The following is a 22,019-nucleotide window of genomic DNA, read 5'->3' as shown; positions in this document are numbered from 1 at the left end:
CCTCCTTCTTGGAGGCAAAAGACCCCCAAAACAAAGCCTCCCTGGGACACCCATGGGTGGATCTGGCTGTGGTGGGGTTAAGGAGCTGAGAATGCATGCTGACTCTCCATTCTGTCTCCTCCTGTCACTCAGAGGTTCACAGAAGGTTTCTCAGTGGGAACTTCCATCCCATGGGATTATTTGCTGTCTCTTCGACTTTTCCACTGAATCCATTTCTTAGAATAGAGTGAAAACTGAACAAGGCACTTGGCAAGATTAGACTCTTCCCTCTTTCACCTGATAACTAGCTGCCCTAATTTTTTGCTCCTCTCCCATGCAGCTGTTGCAAGACACACCAGTGGCCTCCCCGAGGAGCATGGAGGTGTGGAAAGATGTGAAGTCTTGCCCACTACCTCTCAAGGCCGAGACCAATCAAGGAGCCCTCCAGTTTGGGGACAGTCCTTCCAGTCACTTGCTATTCAAGCTTCCCCAGGAGTTGCTGAAACCCAGGTATTTTTGAATTTTCCTGCTCCAGTGCCAACTCAGAACCCAACTGCAATTCTACCCCAGGGAAGTCTAGCCGTATGACACCATGCAACCTGTCACTAATGAAGGTGGCCCGACCAGTTTTGTAAAGAGAGGTGCTAGCCTGCACAGGACAGGCAGCGTGATTGCCTGCCATGTGCTCTTCCTCACAGCTGGATTGCAAATGTGACGGTGTGCTGCTCAGGGCCTGAAACAATCAGCTCAGCTCCGGTTTAGAATTGACAGTGTTCTAAAAATAAGGCTGATATTTTTTTTTTTTCTAAAGCTGCTATTTATTTCAATGACAAATCACCTTTCTTCTCTTGCATTCTGTAGTGAAAGGAAAATCATTCTTTTAGGTAGCCTTGGTGCCAGGTAGATCATTTTTAGAGAATGCATCTAGACTTTCTATGCTAACAAGTTGCATCCTTTGGAGGAGGAGGAGGAGAGATATGAATCATATCGGTACAAAGTAGAAAAAAAAGGTTTGTCATTTTCAGGTGATTTGAAGGAGACATAAAGAAAAGAGTGTCAACCATTTCTTCAAGAGTATTCTACAGAGGGAGCATTGCCCAGGAGTCAAAAAGACCTGGACTTGAACTTGTGGCTTGCAATCCCTGCTTGGCCACACATTGGCCAGCTCCACTCCTCTGAGACAAGATGCCAAGATGGGGTTAGGTGGGCAAGAGTTTTATTGTGGGAAAGCTTGTGAAAGATGACCAGGAAGGGACAGATGTAGGCAGGTGAGGGGACAACCTGTAGCTGGAGGGTCCTAAAGACATTTGCGAAGGAAGAGGTACAGGGAGGAGGGTTGAGTACAAGGACCTCATACAATAGTGCAGTTCTGAGAAGTCAGCCATGGGCCCCCCAAGCACAGACCACCCGTGAGAAGGGCTCAGTGTCATGCATACGTGGCCTGCTCTAGTATATGACCTCACTCAGTCCTTGGCTGAAAACAGCCTGCAGTGCTGCTGCAGATCCTAGGGTGTGACAGCTGGGGGCTACCAGGACACTGCAGGTAGCCCCACAGCAGCTGCCCCACAGCAATTCTTACGAAGGGACCACATCTTTGTGGCCATCATAAAGTGTAACTTTTCTAAGTGTAAGCTTTCTTTCCATGTCTGGCTCATATGTTTTAGCAAACTGCTGTGTATCTCTGGACCTCAGTTTTCTCATCAGTTAAATGGGGCTGATGCTGTTTTCCTTGCAGCAAGGAGCGGTAATGGCCTGGAATGAAGCAGGCCCTGGGAACCCCATTCAGTGAACCATGAACCCCATTCATGGGCGTGACTCACAGGCAGCTGGGTGTGAAGGCCCGACAGGCCTTGCAGTGCCGGTGTTCTAAAGGGGAGAGCCTATGCAGGTGGCTCCAGATCTTCAGTAGCTTCAGGAAAAGTCTAAGGATCCTTCATTTACCAAATCTGTGCAAGTGGAAGACTAAAATAGAGGGAGTAGGGTTTATCCCTCAGTTTACCTATCCCTGACTTCTCAGTTGGGATGCCCCACTGCCCTGCCCTCTTGGTCAAGATGACCTCAGTGACAACCATCTCTCTTAAAGGAACAGTAGCTGCACATACTGCCCGGAATGTCCTTTCCCAGCTCTCCATTGTGGCCTCTCCACCAGCTCTGCCCTCCCCAGGTCCCGTCCCCTGCATCTTCTCCTTTAGCACATTTAGTGGGATGAGTCACCAGCCGCTTCTTCCGATTCAAGCCCAGTACCTTTGCATCCAATACTCAGTTACCCATCCTAAGTGGAAACGGAAACATTTTAAAAGGCAAAGTGAAGAATCTTTAGCAAATAGAATTTTTAAGTTATTTTAGTCTCAAATATTATAGCAGTCAGATTGTATTTTCAGGGAGTCACAAGATTTATAACATTCTGCTGTTCTCATTCTGATTTTCATCCTGGCAGGCAGTGTTTTGATTCTCCTTTAAAACCGGTCCCATTATTATCAAATGTTGTTTAGATTCTCCTCCCTTCCTTCAGCCATGAGGATTCATAGCTACAATATCATAGATTGGGATTTGGATCTACTGCTGCCTTTTTGGAGTGTTAGTTAGTCTTTTCTGAAAGAAAATTGCTTTAAAAAAACAGTGCTAGGAAACAAATGTCAAGTCTGATTACCAAGCCCACATATGCAAAGTACTTTACATTCTGGAGCAAGTTCCAGCATCCTCCTTAAAATTGGCAAATTGGCCAAGCCTCATTCCCCAACCCTACACACTGGCACACAGACACCAGGAGAAACACTGAGCGGTGTTACCATCTGGGTGGTTGAATTTAACAAATATGGGTTGCTTTTTCATTTTGAAGAATGTTGCCCTCTAGGAAACTTGATAATCTGAAGAATAAATGTGCATCTCAGCCTCGCAGTATTAAAAAGCAAAGAGAATTAATAGTGCACTTTTTCCTTCCACTTTCAAGATCTACCTCCAGATTTTCCATTTACTATTTAACCCAATTTAGTTTTTATTAAGTGCCTACTGTTTACTAGGCTCTGGGGAAACAGCTGTGAGCAGAACGAACCTCGTTTCTGCCCTGTGTACCTAGATGTTAACCACAGTGACAGTTTGCTTTTCATCGCTGTGACCAAAATAACTGACAAGAACTACTTAGAGAAGGAAAAGTTTATTTTGGCTTATGAGGTTCAGTTGATGGATGGCTGATTCCATAGCTCTGGGCCCAGGGTGAGGCAGAGCATCATGGAGGAAGGGCTTGGCCAAGAAAGGCAGTTCAGGACATGATAGTGGGGAAGCAGAAAATGCTGTACTCACCAGGGAGAAAATATAAACCCCAAAGTCACACCCTCAGTGACCTACTTTTTCCAGTCACACCCTGTCTCTCTACGTTTACCACCTGGTTAATCCATACCACTGGATTAATCCACTGATGAGGTTACAGCTCTCGTAATCTATACATTTCACCTCTGAACATTCTTGCACTGTCTCACACATGAGTTTTTTGGGGTCACCCACATCTAAACCATAACAACGAGTGATGATACCGATGTCTTCATCACATTTATCATGCTGCACTTTCATGAACCCCTCTCAGTACACACATGTACTATAAACAACTCAAGGAATGGAACATCCATGGCTGCATTCCTAAAGCCCAGCATAATCCTTATACATGCTCATTAAATATTGTTGGATAGAGAGACAGTTGTGAGTTTTCATAGAAAATAAAACTTGCTTAGCCAGATCGGCAATAATAAGGAACCCTCATGCAAATAAGCATTAACTTTCAACTCTGCTTTGACTCCATGGTATTTGCCTGATTCCATTTCCATCATAGGTGAACTATAAGGGTCAGAAAAGTGTGGGGTGGGTAGAGAAGGTGACTTTGTACCTCTGTGCCTTTTTGTTCAAAATGTCTTACAGAAACAAATGCTTATCTAATGTTTGAATCACATCCTTGTCATCAAGCTGTCCCCTGCTCCTCCTACACTTCCCATGAATATACACAAAATAGGATGCATGTTCATTGGATTTAAAGAGTTTAGGTTCCTTAGTCACAGAAAGAGAAGTACTGTGTGATTGAATTTAAATGGGGGACCTAGAACAATCAAATACACTGATACAGGAAGTAGAACGGTGCTTGCCAAGGGCTAGGTAGAGAGGCAAACAGGGGACAATTGTTGAATGGGTAGACATTTTCAGTTTTAGAAGACGAAAGCATTCTGGAAATTGACTGTATATCATTATGAATATTCTTAACACTACTGAACAATATGCTTAAAGTGGTTAAGATTGTACATTTTATATTATGTAAATTTTACCCTAATTTTCTTAATATATATATTCTTTGAAGTTCAGGCATGTTCTTTCTTGCCACATGCTAGGATTTATACCATCAGCTAAATTTGCCGTAGGAGTGCCTCATTATTCCCCCAAAGTGGTAAAGAACTTGTACCAAAAAAATTATCCATAGTTGGATTAGAATGTCTTCTGAAAGTTCCCAGAGAGACAGGTCAGTTAATGTGTGTCTCACTTTTTTTGTTGTTTTTATTGTTGCCGCCCTGGGAATCAATCCCAGGGTATCATGCATGGCGCCTCACTTATGCATGTGACAAAAGAGAGTTTCAGTGTTTGCTTCCCACCCACTTTCCCAGACCAGAGAAGCTGAGAAATATTAAAAACCTCTGTTTTTCTTCATTGTCTGTTGCTCTTTTCCCATAGATCTCAGTTTGCTGTGGACATGCAGACAACGTCCGCCAAAGGGCTGGTGTTTTACACGGGCACCAGGAACTCCTTCATGGCTCTTTACCTGTCAAAAGGACGCCTGATCTTTGCATTGGGAGCAGAAGGGAAAAAACTGAGGCTCAAGAGCAAAGAGAAATACAATGATGGGAAGTGGCACACGGTAAGAGCTGGGGCTGCACTATTGCAGGTCGAGCATGCCCCAAAATCCAGAATGTGTCAGAATCCTAGATTTTTAAAACACCGATTTGGCAAATGGAAAACTCCACACCTGATCTCTTGTGATGGATCACAGTCAAAACACAGCCACACTAAAAGTAATTGTACCAAATTTCAGGGTATAGGTATAAGGTACATATGGAACATAAACGAATTTTGTGTTTAGAGTTGGGTCCCATTCCCAAGATATCTCATTTTGTTATGTGCCTATTCCAAAATCTGAAAAAAAATCTGAAATCTGTAACAAGCATTTTAGATAAGGGACATTCCACTGTTGTGCAATTCATCATGCAAGTAGCCAAAGACACAAGTCCCAGCACTCTTCTCAGGCACTAAAGCATGGGCATAGGGAGAGCTAGTGTGGTTGGAGGCCCTGAGCATCTGCATCAGACTGGAGACTGCTGCACGTGCCTTGTGTGTGTGACACCCCATGTGCCAGGGTGCACTTGACCCACTGTTCTTCAGTCCCCACCACACCATCCTGGGCTGCATCACTCCCCTAGCCTGCATCCACCCCTTCTTCTTGGGCCATTGCTGTCCTCCAGGGCCAACTTCCAGGCTGCTAGACCTCTTTCTGGTCCTGGAACTGCCTTCCCCATAGCACAATATGCAGATCTACATCTCCCACCTTCCTTCCAAAGAAGAAGATTTTTTAAGAAGATCCACACCCTAGAATCCCAGCTTTGGCCCAAAGGCATTCCAGATGTCAAAAAGATAAAGCAGAAGTGCAAAAGGGAACTTTTAATTTTTTTTCCTAATGAGGAAACTGGTTCTCAGAAAACTCAAGTGACCTGACCTGAGTCAAGTGAATGACTCTTACTTGGTGATTCCACAAATGTTTCATGAGCTGCTCTCTTGGAGCATGTAAACAAAAATATCCTCAACTTCATGTCAGAAACTGGTGTCTTGAGAAAATACCAGAGCAAGGGCGGGAAATGACAAGGCAGGGTGGGGCGGCTATCTTATATCTCAGGTCAGGTAGTCAGGAAAGGCCTCCAGCAGGGAGTGGTCTTCATATGGAATTATGGGAAACAGCAGAGGGAACAGCAAATAGGAAGGCCTTGAATTGGAAGTTAGCTCAGTGAGCAAATCACAAAGCAGTAAGGTTGGAGAAGGAGGCAAGGCCTGATCATTTAAGTCTTGAAAACCAAGTTAAGGACTTTGGATTTTATTCCAAGGGTCTCTGAAGTTTTTGAAGAGACTTAAGCTAATGAAGAAGCAGAATTACATGAATAGATTTATGTTTTTTTTAAAAAAAACTCTGTTTAGTTGAAGAAACTACAGGAGGGTAAGAGTAGAAGTGGGGGCCAGATGGATGTGATTGCCTTTGCCTAGAGAGGCTGAGGTGGAGGTGTGGAAAGAGGTGGGGGTCTGCATATGTTCTCAAGGCAGAGCAAGAGGGCTGGTTGGGGGATTGCATGAGGGGAGGATCTGGGCCAGCAGTTGGGTCAACAGCAAGTCATTTCCTGAGATGGAGAAGCTAGAGAGGAGGTGGATATGGCCAGAGAGGTAGCTGTTTAGGGCCAGAGAAGACTAGGAGCTCCATTGTAAGTGCCTTGGGGGCAGTGTCCAATCACACACTGTACCAGGTGTGTCTACAGAGAGTAGAGGGGTGTTAATGAAAGTCCCAGAGCCATAAGATGCAGAATCCATGACGTGTAGCAAAGAGTTGAAAACACTTGCCCCTCTTAGCAGAAGAGAAGTGGTTTTCACTTGCCCTGGAGCCTTGCCTAAGGGTGTGGTGACTTCCACTCCTCAGATCTATCAAACTGCTCCTTCTCTTGGTTGCAAAGATATTTGTTGGTTTTTATGCCTTTGGTTGTTCATCTTTTGTTTAAGTTTCCAAATCTCATTTTTGAGTATTATTTAGCTCACCTTTTTAGCTCAGTGTATTCAACTTCTAATATATTCTCACAAAACCATGGTGATGATCATAAACAGGAAGAAAACATCTGATTTTTAAAAGCTAGCTGAAAGTTAGAAAAACTTTTTTTTTAAATTTCCTGTAACCAGTAATAAAATACAGCATCAATTGTCAGAGGTAAAGATTTGATTCATTTATTCTCTTTCCTCCAAAGGTGGCATTTGGGCAAGATGGTGGAAAGGGGCGCTTGGTTGTAGATGGGCTGAGGGCCCAAGAGGGGAATTTGCCTGGAAATTTCACTGTTGGCACCAGAGAACAGATTTACCTGGGATCATCTCCATCAGGGAAGCCAAAGGTAACTGTAAATTTAAAATAATTCACTGTGTATCAGAACCATTATGATTACATGAGATATTTAAGAATTTCAAAATACTTTAAATGACTTTTTATATCTAATATTCACAACCAAAGGGAAGGTGCCCACTCCCCATACTGAAGCTTTGCTTTTTAAGGTGCAGGTTGAGACACAGACCCCAAGAAATTGAATATGGAACTTTGGTGTGGCTTTATACACATGAGTCTCAGCTTCTAGGAAAACAGGTTTAAGGTCGTGGACCTAAAGAGATTTTGAATTAAGATAATGTATTCCAGGCTAATTTGTGCCACCTTCACTGTCCTTGCTGAACTTAGGCAAAGGATTTACTTCATGGTTTGCTCTCTCATACTTTGTTATTGAATTTTAATGTGTTTTTAATTGGGTCCTTTTCTCTCTCTCAGAAATGGAAACCCAGTATCTTTTGCCATAAAGAGTAGGTAGCCATAAAAACAGATATGCAAAATAAAACAGAATTAGAAAAGTCTAACTGGATATAATGGTCTATACCCTCTTCATTGGGAGAAAAAGGAGCTTGCCAAGTGATCAAGGGCTGTTTAAGATATATTAGCACAAAGCTGAAATGTGTCCCTTGTCCTCACCAGTGGGCTAAAAGGAGCATTGCCAAAGGAAGAGGGCAGAGGTGTAGCTCATGGTAGAGAGTCTGCTTGTACACACAAAAAGGGAAATTCCAGAAAAATTTAACTGACTCAACATTTACTCGAATGCTGTTCAGTGTTTGAAATAACAGACTATCTCAAAAACCCAACTTGGGAATGCTGACTAAGGACAGTCAGGACTCCCTGTGTCTGCAGGGAAGAGAGGCTCTCCTCTGGGTTTCTCGGATTCTAAGGCTCTCAGGGGCCTCAGTCCAGGGCCAGCTGTGGGCATGCCCTCCCCATGCCTCTCTCCTCCCTCTTATCCAGAGGCCAAATTGCACCTGTGATACCTGGGAAGGCCTGGTGCATCGGTCTCTTCTCCGAGTTCCTTTTTCTCCTACAGAGGTAAGCAAAATGGTCAATAACTCAGGCCTAGGAACTGCCTTCCACCTAAATGTAACTTTTACTCCTTTCCTCAAGAGCCTGTGGCACCTTGTGGTGTGTTTGCTTTTGGTGAGACAGGGAGGGGCCAAGTTCAAACGTGAACTTGGAAAGGGACATAATATCTAATATCCTATTAGGTCTTTATCACTTAGACGCCAGAGCTCAGGCTGACCTAGCCAAAGCCAAGGTGTCTCCACAGGGTACAGCCTGCCCACTTGCATTTTGGCCAGGGCTTAGGTCCAGGCCAGAACCCCAACAACCAAGAAAGCATTATCTTAATTTATTACATTCAGTAACTTTTACATGTATATCACAATATAAAACATATGTATATTGCAATGCAATATATGTATACAATATAATCTGTAATATGTAACATATTCAGTGCTAAAGAGGATCCTCAATACTAATGTTTACTGTTTTCTAACCTTTGTATATATTTGTCTCTCAGAGAAATCACAGAAATGAGTAGTTATTCAAGGCCAAAATTTGGGCATTCTTTTGACCTGAATAGATTCTCTTTTTTTTTTTTTTAATTTTTTTCATTTTTTATTGGTTATTCAAAACATTACAAAGCTCTTGACATATCATATTTCATACATTAGATTCAAGTGGGTTATGAACTCCCATTTTTACCCCAAATACAGATTGCAGAATCACATCGGTTACACATCCACATTTTTACATAATGCCATATTAGTAACTGTTGTATTCTGCTACCTTTCCTATCCTCTACTATCCCCCCTCCCCTCCCCTCCCATCTTCTCTCTCTACCCCATCTACTGAAATTCATTTCTCTCCTTGTTTTTTTTCCCATTCCCCTCACAACCTCTTATATGTAATTTTGTATAACAAAAATGGGACTTACTTAAACTAAAAAGTTTTTTCTCAGCAAGAGAAACAATAAGAGAGGTAAATAGAGAGCCTACATCCTGGGAACAAATCTTTACTCCTCACACTTCAGATAGAGCCCTAATATCCAGAGTATACAAAGAACTCAAAAAATTAGACAATAAGAGAACAAACAACCCAATCAACAAATGGGCCAAGGACCTGAACAGACACTTCTCAGAGGAGGAGATTCTCTTAAAGTCACCTTCTCTTAATCACACCTGGCTTCCCAACATTTGGACAAATGTGGCACCCATTGAAAATATTTTTACAGGGAAGGTTTATTTTGTGACCCTCCTACAACCTGAGGGTATAAACCTTTGTTTTAGTCCTCTTCGGTATCTTTCCAAGAGCGGTGCTTCTGAACACCAGAACTGTACTCAGTCCTTAGGGATTCAGTAGCAGGTTACAGCCCATCCTGGGGAGTCTGCACTTGGTCTCAGACACAGGTGTTTCATTGTCACATGACAACATAACAAATCTTAAGAAACTAACAACTTTATTAAAAAAAAAAAAAAAAGAAACTAAAAACTTCACGAGGAGGCCAATCAGCAGCTTATGGTTGACCCTGGTACCACATGCATCTCTAATATCACCTCTCTTATGTCTAGAGTCCAGGGTTCTAAAAGCATTTATTGTAGAAGGGAGGTAAGGGATTTTGTTCAATGATTCTTAAACTTTGTTTTTAGAATTTTATAAATATTTTGAGAATTTTCCTAATCCTTATGGTCCTTCTTCCCAGAAAAATGAGAACATCTGGTACCAGAGGTTACAAATCCTAAAAAGCCCATCTGTGGGCCCAGGTGAGGAGCCCCAGTTCCAGGCCAGCTTCAGGCAGGCAAGGAGTTCCCCACCAGCCCACTGATGATGCACACAGCATCTTATTTTAACTACAGCATTCGTGATTTGTCGGAAGGACACTGAGCCTAACGGTGTAGGGAGCTGTTTTGCACTTTATTATTTTTGGAACATTCTGGCCTCGTTTTTCAATCAGCTGCCCTGCATTAAGCTAGCACATTGGCTCATAAAACCCAAAGAAGTGGTTTTATTCCTACAAAGAGTCAAGGAGCTCTGTTGAACAGTGGGGTGGAAATTTCCCCCTGTTGTGGCTCAGTCTAGATGGACCAGGGTCAGGTGGATCCTCCTCCTCCTTCTTCTTCCAGCCCAAGTTGGAAGCCTTCACCGCCTCTCCCTCCTACACACCCTGCTTGGTTTGGTGACACCTTCAAACTTGGACCACACACCACACATGTGGTGTGCAGGTTTTTCTTGAACACTGTGGGCAGGAAGCCAAATGGCACAGGAAGGCCCTCCTGACTTTTTCAGACTGAAGTGCCCTTCATGTTGGCCACCCCTGCATTTCTGAGAGTTGTAATAATGAATTCTTTCTTTTCTGCTTGGTTACAGAGCCTCCCCCAAAACAGCTTTGTGGGATGCCTGAGGAACTTTCAGTTGGATTTAAAGCCCTTGGATTCCCCTTCCGCGAGCTTTGGGGTATCTCCTTGCTTGGGAGGCTCTTTAGAGAAAGGCATTTATTTCTCCCAAGGAGGAGGTCACATCATCCTAGGTAAGAAGCAGTTTAGTAGAGTTCATGTCTCTAAGTCTTGAGAACCATTTTTATTCTTTAATTATGATGTTTTAACTGTTATTTGTTTTGTTTTGTTTTTTTTTAAAGCTAATTCTGTGTTGTTGGGGCCAGAATTTAAGCTTGTTTTCAGCATCCGCCCCAGAAGTCTTACTGGAATCCTAATCCACATCGGAAGTCAGCCAGGACAGCACTTAAGTGTTTATATGGAGGCAGGAAAGGTAGGTGGCAGTTTGATAATGTGGGAAGGGTAGACGGCAACCAGATTTCATTTCTGGAGATCATGGTAGGTGAAGTTACGGGAGAAGGTGGAGCTTGTATTTAAGAGATCTTGATCTTATATTTAAAAGACCTGGCTTTGAGGCTGCCTTACTATTTTCCATTAGCAAGGAATTTGTCATCATATTATCTCCTCTTTCTTTTCAAAACTGGGAAAACTCTAACAAGTTGGGCTGAATTCCAGATACACCACTTAGTTGTAGGGCCCTGGGGAAGTTGCTTAAACTCTTCAGCTCACTTGCAGCATCTATAAAATGTGGACAATAATTCTTATTTCCTGGGGTTTCCATGTACCCCATAAATGTTCATTTTCCCTTCTTCTCTCCACCCTCATCTCTACTTTTATTCAGAAGTGTAGGCCCAGAATCAACAGGGTATGTCCTCCTACCGGCTGTCTACACCATGGCACACCTGTGCCCATGGTCCTCTACCCATGGAATCCGTTCTGCATCCAACTTCATTTTCTACACAATTCCAGCCCTCTGCTCCCCACAACCAAGCTGGTCTCTGGGTCCCACTCTGACTATCCTTTGGTTTTTCATGGATTCCTTCCTCAGTTTATGCTTTTGCTGTCTCTCCCCTCTCATCAATCCCAGTTGGATGTGACGCCCTTGGATTCCCCTTCTGCAAGCTTTGGGGAGGCTTGGGAGGCTCTTTAGAGAAAGGCATTTATCTCTCAACCACCCAGCATGTCTCCTTCCTTCTCAGAGAAGTCTCTTGAAAATATTCTTCCAGGAAGCCTTTCATAGTCTTCAAGTCAAAGATTGCTACTATGCCATTTTCTTTCATCTCTGTTCTTCCACAGCTTTGTGGGAAAAGTGCCAGAAGAGAATAAAATGGACCAAACTCCTAGATCAGTGTGTGTGTGTATGTGTGTGTGTGTGTGTGTGTGTGTGTGTGGTGTTTGTGTTTAGTGCTGCAGATTGAACCATTAAGCAAGTTTTTTACATGCTAAGCAAGTACTTTACCACTGAGCCACATCCCCAGCCCCTGGAACATCTTAACTGGAGTCTGAATAGATCTCCAGTTGCCCAGAGGAGCAAGCAACTACCCATCTTTGGGTAGATGAGACAAGGCTGGATTTTCAGAGGAGGGGTTGGATAAGGTGTCCAGTGGGAGTTTGTGGATAGGAAATAATCTCAAGAAAACAAAATCAAGACCCAATGACCTTCATGCCATCAGTGACATTGTTGACCTCAAGAGCTGCCTGTGAATAGATGGGTGCATTTAACTAAAGGCAGATTAAATGTAAATTATTTACAGTGACACTTACTCTAGTCCTCTCATTTTATTCACTTTAATTCAACCCTTGAAAGATCTTGAAGGACCCCTGACTGGGAAGGTGGGATTCTGCACAAGACATTTTGAGTGCCTGATGCCAAACATATATATGCCCCGTACAAAAGCAAACTGTTGGTTTGTTTTATGTTTTATGTCTCTTGTTTTATGACGCTCTAGCTGTAATGTGTTCATGGGGTTGTTATTATTATTATCTGGCCCTTGCAGCAGAGGATAGGACTCCACCAGCATTTTTGCCTTCCAATTTCCCATGATCTGCTCAACAGATTCACTGTCACATGTTAACTGTTAAGGAGGATGGAGTGTTCATCAGTAACCTTTGAGTAGGGTTGATGGGGATAGGGTTTGGATTGGGAGAGAACAAACAGCTCATCACCATTGCCAGCAAGGTCAAACTGGGTAAGATTTGCAGCTTGCTTGCCTGGGAGGGATGCAGCAGAGGGATTTTCAGGAGCCTTAGACCCCATCATCAGGTTCAGGAATTGGGAACCACTATTCAACACACTTGTAGGGCTGTCTGCATGGCCAGGCTTAGGGAAGGGAAGGGAAGGGAAAGAGGGCAGGGGAAAGTTGACTCATCTACCTTTTGGAAGGAAATAGCAACATGCATGTGTGTTCCAGGTCACTGCCTCTATAGACAGCAAAGCAGGTGGGACCTTGACATCAGTCACACCAAAGCAGTCTCTTTGTGATGGACAGTGGCACTCAGTGGCAGGTATGTCATCCAAAAGCCTATTGTTCATGTATTAAAACACTCTCTTTACTTCTGAATTGAATAGCCCAAAGGTAGCTTCAGTCCATTCATCCATAGTACGTGACCAGGGTCAACCCACCAGGTTAAAATGTCCATTCTCAACCCCAGCTGTGTTCAAATAGTTCAAGGCTGCTGCCCCCAGCTCTCCATAACAGTCTTAATTTTTTTTTTCAAGGTAATCTAACATTGTGATTCAGACTGGGACTCTGAAGTCAGTTCAATTTCAGGCCTATCCATCTACCCTAGATGACCTTGAGGAAGATAAGCTACTTAAGAGCTCTTTATATTCAGTTTCCTCACTGTAAAATTGAGATAAAAATGGTGCATGCCTCCTGGGTTGTGAACATGAAATGGGAAAATGTGTGTAAAGTACTTGGTCTAGTGTCTAATGCAGAGTGTGCTGCTTTTACTATTATATTATTAAAGCTCCTTGAAGTATTATTTTTTTAACAATCATTTAATGTCAATGCAAACTACTTAGACAAACCAAAGGTAAAGAGCAGCCCGATCCTCTCAAATAGAATCTGTTATTTTATTAATAACCTGTGGATATGCGTTTAGAGATATGTAAACCTGAATTGGCTAGAATGCCTTTTGTGAAAGGTGATCTTTTCCTGACTACACAGAAAGCTAACTACATTGCAATTCGCTCAGATTGTCAACATGGGAGGAATTTGGTATCAAGAGCTATCTTTGATGTCAGTTTTCAGAAATCAGTGTCTTCGTTAAAAAATAGCTGAGATCAATGAAGTAAACCTGACTTCTGGAGACAGGAGACCAGGGTTTGAATCCCAGATCTCTAAACCAGGCCTTCTACTCAGGTCATAGAGAGTCACAGTCTCATATCTGGGAATGATAATGTCTTCCATGTAGATTCATTTTAAGAACTAACACTGCCTGGTGTTAAGAAGTTAGTTGAATTTATCCCAAACCTGTCAGAATGCCTACACACAGTGGCCCCAGGGGTCCTATGGGGATGAGTTTAAAATCAAGCCCATGGTGACACAATCATGTAGGTGTTAAGCAGTGGGAAGGGCTCTCATGTGACAGACCCAACCATTTTTTTTTCCTTTCCAGTCACCATCAAACAACACATCTTGCACCTAGAACTGGACACAGACAACAGCTACACAGCTGGACAGCTTACCTTACTGCCTGACAACTCCCAAGAGACACTCCACATTGGAGGTGTCCCAGGTAACTCTGGCTCTGATTTCTTCTACATCCACGTTACCCCATGTCAGCTCTCAACATTTTCTTTTTAACTCAATATATACCACGTCCAGCAGATGGGTAATTAACAGGACAGCCTTTGGCTGGATGGTGGAGATGGTGAGGCCCTGCGCTCTAGCATGTACTAACAATGGGGGCACATTTCAGGGCAGTCCAGGTGACATTACTGCTGCATCCCCTTGACCCAAGCCTATAATTTATAAGCCTCTCTTATGAGGTTATATTAACCCAGAAACCTGATATAAGCAAAGAACTAGGAAAGGGGCTGAAAAATGTGTCTCTCTTCCCTGAGCATTTAGTTTTACTGCTAAATTATGAGGCTTTCTGGGGACAGAATGGGAGGATCAGGTGGGCAGGGAGGGAATCGAGTTCAAGGCTGGAATTTTGCCTGGAAAGAGCCTTTTCATTCTTTATAGTTTTATGGCCTTCCACATAGTCTGGTTGTTAATTTTATAGGCCTTTCATGACCCATAAAAAGCAACAGAGTTCAGAGTTATTATCTATTGATTGGGGCTGTGGAATCTCCTCTGAAGAACCTGAGTAGCCTCGCTGCCAATGTATCGCAGCAGGTGCAGAGTCAGACGTCAGCTTAAAGAGGGGGAAATGTCTGGGTGGGATGAGACCAGGGGTCCCTTTAGCTCTTTCTAATAAGATTCTTTTGCAAAACTCAGGGTGCATTTGTCTGACACTCTGAACTATCCACTGACTCCCTCTTGCTTTTCTCTTTCAGCCAATTTGCAGACACTGAAACTCCCAGTGTGGAAATCATTTTTTGGCTGTCTGAAGAATATACAAGTCAACCACATCCCTGTTCCTGTTTCTGAAGCCACAGAAGTCCAAGGGTCTGTCAGTCTGAATGGCTGCCCTGACCACTAACCTCAGGCTACCACCCAGCAAGGAAACTCACCTTCAAAAGCACTGCGGGAGGACCTGATGTGCTTCTCTGCCCATTCAAGGTCATTCAAGGTGACTCAAGACACCATTAAGACAAGTTTGACAGCAGATTCAAAATTGGTTTTGAATTCCAACCACATAGACCCATTATTTGGGCATGTACTGCTAACTATGTATTTTATACCAAAAAAAAAAAGTCTTGAAGAAGATAAATTGTTATTCAAGCATATACATGATGTTTTGGCAATATTATTTTCTACTACAAATTAAATGTCTTTTAAAGAACACCCCCCCACACACACACAAACAACACACTTGTTTAAAACATAAATCTCTTTAGAGCACTTTAAAAATATGAAACTTTTACATATGTTAAAGGATTATAATTTATGAGGTTAAATAAATGCAGTGTACTCTTCACATTATGATGCTTTATTAATGTAGAACCAGGGGCTTGATGGTCATTGCTAACTGTGTTAATTCCTTAACACATATACAATGTTCTACCTACAACATGGTTTTCTTCAGTTATCAAGCACATTCTGGGAGATTCTGTGTGCTCAGTGTGTGAACTACAGTGAGGTATTAGAAGTAATTCCTGCCCTTCAGGAATATGCAGTTCAATTGGGGAAATAAAATCTTCATAAAATAATAAGTCACAAATAGAACAACTGAGCTCACTAATTAGTGAAGCCCATGGGTCACCCAATCCTTTCCTTCCCTGGTTCACTACCAACCAAGGTAGATTATGGTTATCAATTCCTTGATGGCACAAACCATCTAGTAGGAGAGCTGAGATGTATATATGTACCAAAACTGCCACTTGGTATGTCAGGTTAATAGAAATACATGGGAAGGAGAAATCACTTCTAGTTTTATTGAAAATTACTAGATGATGTACTAGACCAATATTTGTTAAGGAAAGCACCACTTCGCCTAACAAAGAAGACTATGAAAACATTTCTGTGTCTTTAACATTGTATCTCTGTTCATTAGGAGGAAAACAATGATTGTAAAAATTGGGTAGGATAATCCTGTAGGATGTCCTTATAGATATGTGCCCTCCACCTGTGAAATTGAGTCACATTCTTTTATAACTATTGCACTGTGGTCTTATGGGTATGCTTTCTAAAAACTGAATATGTACAAAACTGGAATGTTCTCCTGGAGAGGTAGCCAAGACCCACTGTAGGGAGGTTGAGTGGTTGACCTTAGAGACTCTCTGTTGAGTGAGAGGCTGAATTACATGACTAAGTCACATGCTTTCTGAAAACACTGATTTTCAAATGAAAAATTCCCCAGGCAATTAACCACCCAGGAACCAAGTCAGCAGGAAGATTGTTCATATTACATATCTTTGACAGGTCTTTGCTGAACCTAAACTTCTCTCTTCTGAGTTCCTGGTTTTAGTCTCACTGGATGTAAGGGGTTATTCAATCATACTGATTATTTGTTAGAACCTCCTAGATTCATCATAAAGGGGCAGTTAGTTCTCCACTGACTCACCCCATGACTTCCCCTCCATTCTATAATAACAAGAACCACCACCCATCTGCCTTTGCTGACTAGAATGCCAGCCACCAGAAAGCACAGAGTCCCTGATGAATTACGGTTGAGGAAATGCGAATCCCCCGGGCAGCTCTTCTCCACTTGTAAATGTGTTCTTCTCTTAAAGAGAAGAACCATTTTGAAGATTTTTTTTTTTTTTTGGTAAAGTTCCAAATGTTATCACTGTCATCTTCTTTTTGGTTTATACGCTTGTACAGATTGGGCTGACCTAGGGGTGAGAGGCTAAGTAGGGACAGTGGTATCATGGATCAACAACTCTTTCCCACAGTCACTATTGTTTCCTGCTATAGTTTGGATATTGTCTAATTGTTTATTACGCAAAGGTCCATTATTTTAAAGGCTCAGGTGAGGGTCTTGGGAGGTGCTACAGACCTTTCTGAGGTAAGTTCCTTGTGGGAGGTCCTTAGATCATTGGGATAGACCCTTGAAAGGGGTTGTGGGAGTCCACATTTATCCCCCCTCCCCCACCCCTCCTCTTCATTTTTAATCTCCATATTAATCCTTTGTCTGATGAATAGTTTGAACATATTTTCTCCTGTTCCGCAGGTTTTCTCTTCACTCTGTTTATTGTTTTGTTTGCAAAAGTCACTTAGTCTGATAAAATACCATCTGTCTACTTTTGCTTTTGTTGCCATTGCTTTTAGGGTCTTATCTCAAAAAAAAAAAAAGCCCTATATTGATGTATTGAGTGTTTCCTCAGTGTTTTCTTCTAGCAGTTTTATAATTTCAGGTTTTTTACATCTAGATCTTTGACCCATTTTGAGTTCATTTTTTTTTTATATGGTGAGAGATAAGAGTCTAATTTCATTATTCTGCCTTTGGACATTCAGTTTTCTCAGCACCATTTATTAAAAGGAGTGTTCTTTGTCAAAAGTTCCTTTGTCAAAAGTACTATAGAGGCATGGATCTATTTCTGAGTTCTCCGTTCTGTTCCATGGGTCTGTGTGTTGGCTTTTATATCAGTACCATACTCTTTTTGTTACTGTAGCTCTGTGGTATGGTTTGAGGTCAGGTATTGTGATGTCCTCGGCTTTATTCTTTTTGCCTATAATTACTTTGATTATTTGTGCTTCTGTCTCTCTATTTTTCTTTCTTTTAACATGGATGATACTGGTAAGAGAATGGTGGAAAGTGACAGATGTCTTATTTTTCTAGTTTCCCCATTTGCCCAACAATATAACTTAATCCACAGGCATAGAAATTCTGGAACCACATCTTCATATTTGAGAATGAAAATCAGAAACAAAATTGGAGTATTCTTGTTCATTATTTTCAGGATGAGGAACAATTATTCTCCCAAAGTAGAGGGCAAACTTCTGAGATGATGAATACCACTTACTGGAAATGCTTTTTCTGTTCTTTGCTCATAAAGGTTCCCGTGACCCCAGAATGTAAAGAGTACCTTTTCACTGCCAGAAGTTTCGATTCCCCATGAATTTTGAATGTGCGTTCATTTCACTCTACACTGTCTTCAATAAAAAGAGAATTGGGAGTTTCAGAGAATAAAGGACCGGAACTTTTCACCGCACTTGAGACTTCATGAATGCACACTGATAGCACAGCACATACCTAATGATTAATCCATCCCTTGCTCAAAAGGCTTTTGTAATTTATCAGTAATTCTGATTGCATCATACTCAAGGGGCATGCATTCCTGGACAGTCACAATGGAGCTTTGTATGCAGTGATAAATGTCAGTGTGGTGTCTTGGCAAAAGGCAAATTTCAGGAGGTAGTTGCTGTTCCTGCAGGGACTCGGAGTCCTCAGAAATTAAATCTATATTCTGGAAAATAAGTGACCAATTTATCTAGCATTCAACTGCAGTGCTGTCAACAGAAAATAATATTAATATCCATGTTTTCCTAAGAAGGGCAATGTCTTGGTGAGGGGAACCTGTGGCAGGCTGAAGTGCATTCTGGGTCACTTCCTGGGCCAAAGATTAGCTGCTGCTGTGACAGTTCCTGACAAGTCCAACTCCCAGTAGGGTTTGTCTTCTATTCCTTAGTTCCACATAATCCATTTAATCCTACTTTCCTACAATAAGAGAAAAGCACACACACAAACACACACACACACTTCAGAGAAGAACTATGGCTCTTAGAAGTCTCTTGCTCCAAAGCTACTCCTGCTGTCTTGAGCCTACAGTTTCAGCTGAGGTTTAAGTATGCAGGCTCTTTGTTGTGAGGCTTAGAATATTCTAGAAGTTAGAAGAACAGATATTAACTCTCTTACTTTGCAAGTCATCTCTCGGAGTTAAATGAGATGATAGATGTGAAAATGTGATGAGAATATCACATTCTACTTCATGGAATAGAAGTGTCAAAAGTTAAATGCTTCCTTCAGCATTAGTTATTTCTAGGAAGTATTTGGAAATTCAACTATTCAAAAGAATAAAAGCCAAAGACCTAATAAGGATCTTTCCTATTCTGATTTGGACTGATGTTTGTCACTTTTTCTGATTTGTCCTTGTAAGGAAACAGAAAAGGAAGAAAATTTCCCTCTGTGTTATGTAGCTGTTGTGTAGCATGGCTATGTACATAAGTAAAGTATATTTCCAATTAAGAAGGAACCTCTGCAGTAAAAGCATTTGTTTGAGACTTTTCTTGGCTGGCAAAGTCAGCTCTGCCCACCTGTGTGGCAGGTGAGCTGCAGAGAGCATTAAATTCCAGGTGCATTCTCCAACAGTGACTCATGGGAGTTGGCGTCTAGCTCCCACACTCCTAGTGTATTAATCAGGAAGAACTGAACCAATAGGTGGTATGATTATAAAAAGGGGGTTTATTAGATTGGCTTAGGTAACCAGAAGCTGGATAGTCTACATTGGCCATCTGCAGGCTGGAGAGCTGGAGGAACCAGTAGCTGCGCAGTTCAAGAGGCTGAAGCCTCAGAACAAGAGGAATCAGCAATGTACCCCAGACTAAGACTGAAGGCTTCTGGAAACTCCCTGGAGAATCACTGTCAGAGTCCACTTTAGAATAGTGAAGGAGCAAGAGTCTGATATCCTCAGGTGATACAGCAGCAATCAAGAACATGTTCAAGAATGGAGCTTGCATCTGCTGCTGCTTCCTTGTTCTTCCAACTTTTATTCCATCCAAGCCACCATCCAACCCATTGGATGGTGCTGCCCACACATGGGGAGGGTCTCCACTTCAGTTCAATATCCCACATGCCAATCATTCCTAGACACATCCTCACTGACACACCCAGAAGCCACTTAATCATCAACTTTTCTTACTCCAATCAAGTTGATAATTCAAATTAACTATTACATCTAGGAACAGAAATTCTACACTGATTCTTGGAGGTTCCCCAGAAGAATTACAATCTAGTCACCCACACTGGGAAGTGGTTTGGGAATATTCTTTCATTGTCTGCCTTCCCTCCTTTGTCTCCCTCCCTCATTTCCCTTCCCCTATTATTGGCATATCCTTCTTCTCGCAGATAAAATACCTTTACTCAAATTCTTGCTCAGGATCTGCCCCAGGGAAACCCAACTTAGGCACCCTCCAAAGCATAGACAATCTTGTGGTAGATTGGGGCAATATGATATTTGTGTTACAATGAATTCTTGTTTTCACCAAAACAATGAAAACTGTCATGTAAGCTCATTGCGTCAACCAGCATCAAGAAATTCTTTGATCCATGAGGATTCACTTTGATTTATTAATCATCAGATTGTGGTGGGAATTTTGACTTGCTTACCAAAGGAGACTATCTTCTGAATAATAATGTTCATTGGTACTAATGACACCTTATATTTGAACATCACTTTACAGTTTAGAAATAAATTTAACATATATTTCTACTTAGTCCATCACAGGCAAAGAGAGGAGGATTGCTTTTCCAAATTCTAGGATAGTGTCATGCTACCTAAGTGTCCAAGTAAATTCTGGAACTCAGTCTCCTATTTCCTGTATCTTTACTGCCTGATAAATCTTCCAGAGCAACAAGCAAAGGCAACCACTTATCTTTCCAACTTCATGAGGAAAAATAGAGTCTGATGGCTTCTGGAAACAAGAGGTGGATCACTTTTAGCAACTTTAGCTTCCATGGTTTAGAGTTAGATGACACTTTTCTGGCTCTTCCAGCCCAAGAAGAGCACTTTTTGCTTTTTCTTTTTTTTTTTTTTAATCTAGGAAGAAGCAGGCTGAAATGATCACATTCTACCATTTTTGATCTGATGATTTGGATATAAGGTGTCCCCTAAAAAACCCATGTTAGGTAGTGCAGAGATGTTTAAAGGTGAAATGATTAGATTATGAAAGCTCTAACCCCATGGGTGGATTAATCCATTTGATTTGAATGGACTACTGGTTGATAACTGGGCAGGTGGGGCATGTTTGGAAGAGGTCACTGGGTGTGTTTCTTTGAGGATGACCTATTATCCCTAGCTCCTTGTCCCCCAACTCCCTGCTTCTTTCTTGGCTACCATGAGTAGATCAGGATCTCCCAACAGCCATTCTCTATGGTAATCTATCTCAACTTGGGCCTGGAGCAATGGAGTCAGTAAACCATGAACTGAACTGCTGAGACCGTGAGCCCAGAATAAACTTTTCTTCCCCTAAGTTGTTCTTGTCAGGTATGTTGGTGGCAGAGATGAAAAACGGACCAACACATTGGGTAATTGACTAACTGCTTGAAAAATTAGATAAAGATAGATCATTATTTTACATACTATATCAAAATTAATTCCAGATGGATTAGTGATTCAAGTGGGGTCAATGAAACCACAGAAGTGCTAGAAGAAAATGTTAGGAGAATTATTATTTTTTAACATTTATTTTTTAGGTGTAGATGGACACCTTTATTTGTATGTGGTGCTGAGGATCGAACCCGGGTCCCGCCCGTGCTAGGGGAGTGCTCTACCGCTGAGCCACAAGCCCAGCCCAAGAATTGTTAACATACTCTTAGGTTTAGGAAACATAGCACCAAATTTTTAAAAAAAATATACGGAAAATATTTGATAGATGTGATCACATGGCCCTTGGAAGCTGGGGTGGCAAGGCTTGAAGGTCACAGGGTGAAGTTATATGAGCAGGACACTGATAGCTTCTACTACAAAAGTTTCTTTTTCTCCTTTTCTCCTCCTCCTTCTCCTCCTCCTCCTCCTCCTCCTCCCCCTTCTCCTTCTTCCACTTCCTCTTCTTTTCTCATGGTACTGGGGCTTGAACCCAGTGCTCTTTACCACTGAGCTACATCCGTAGTCCTTTTTAAAAAATATTTTATTAGTTATAGTTGGACACAATACCTTTACTTTATTTATTTATTTTTATGTGGTGCTGAGGATCGAACCCAGGGTCTCATACGTG

At 42.0% G+C, this 22,019-nt stretch overlaps 1 protein-coding gene across 3 annotated transcripts in view; it reads left to right on the top strand.

Moving 5' to 3' along the window:
• Positions 1–15,561, top strand: part of Lama3 (laminin subunit alpha 3) — a 231,647-nt gene extending 216,086 nt beyond the window's left edge. For all 3 annotated transcript variants that reach the window (XM_046433650.2, XM_046433639.2, XM_046433659.2), the window contains 8 exons: positions 320–489; positions 4,687–4,870; positions 7,005–7,145; positions 10,505–10,664; positions 10,773–10,903; positions 12,882–12,975; positions 14,092–14,211; positions 14,978–15,561. In XM_046433650.2, coding sequence (XP_046289606.1) covers positions 320–489; positions 4,687–4,870; positions 7,005–7,145; positions 10,505–10,664; positions 10,773–10,903; positions 12,882–12,975; positions 14,092–14,211; positions 14,978–15,123 — 1,146 coding nt within the window. In that variant the 3' untranslated portion in view covers positions 15,124–15,561. The remainder of the gene's footprint in view (positions 1–319; positions 490–4,686; positions 4,871–7,004; positions 7,146–10,504; positions 10,665–10,772; positions 10,904–12,881; positions 12,976–14,091; positions 14,212–14,977) is intronic.
• Positions 15,562–22,019: the final 6,458 nt, after the last annotated feature.

The sequence above is a fragment of the Marmota monax genome, unplaced genomic scaffold (genome assembly GCF_021218885.2).
Source record: "Marmota monax isolate L192 unplaced genomic scaffold, Marmota_monax_Labrador192_F-V1.1 WCK01_AAM20220418_F8-fsc00126, whole genome shotgun sequence".
In the NCBI taxonomy this organism is placed as follows: Eukaryota; Metazoa; Chordata; class Mammalia; order Rodentia; family Sciuridae; genus Marmota; species Marmota monax.
The sequence above is the reverse complement of the archived record's forward strand: the minus strand, read 5'-3'. Positions and strand labels throughout refer to the sequence as shown.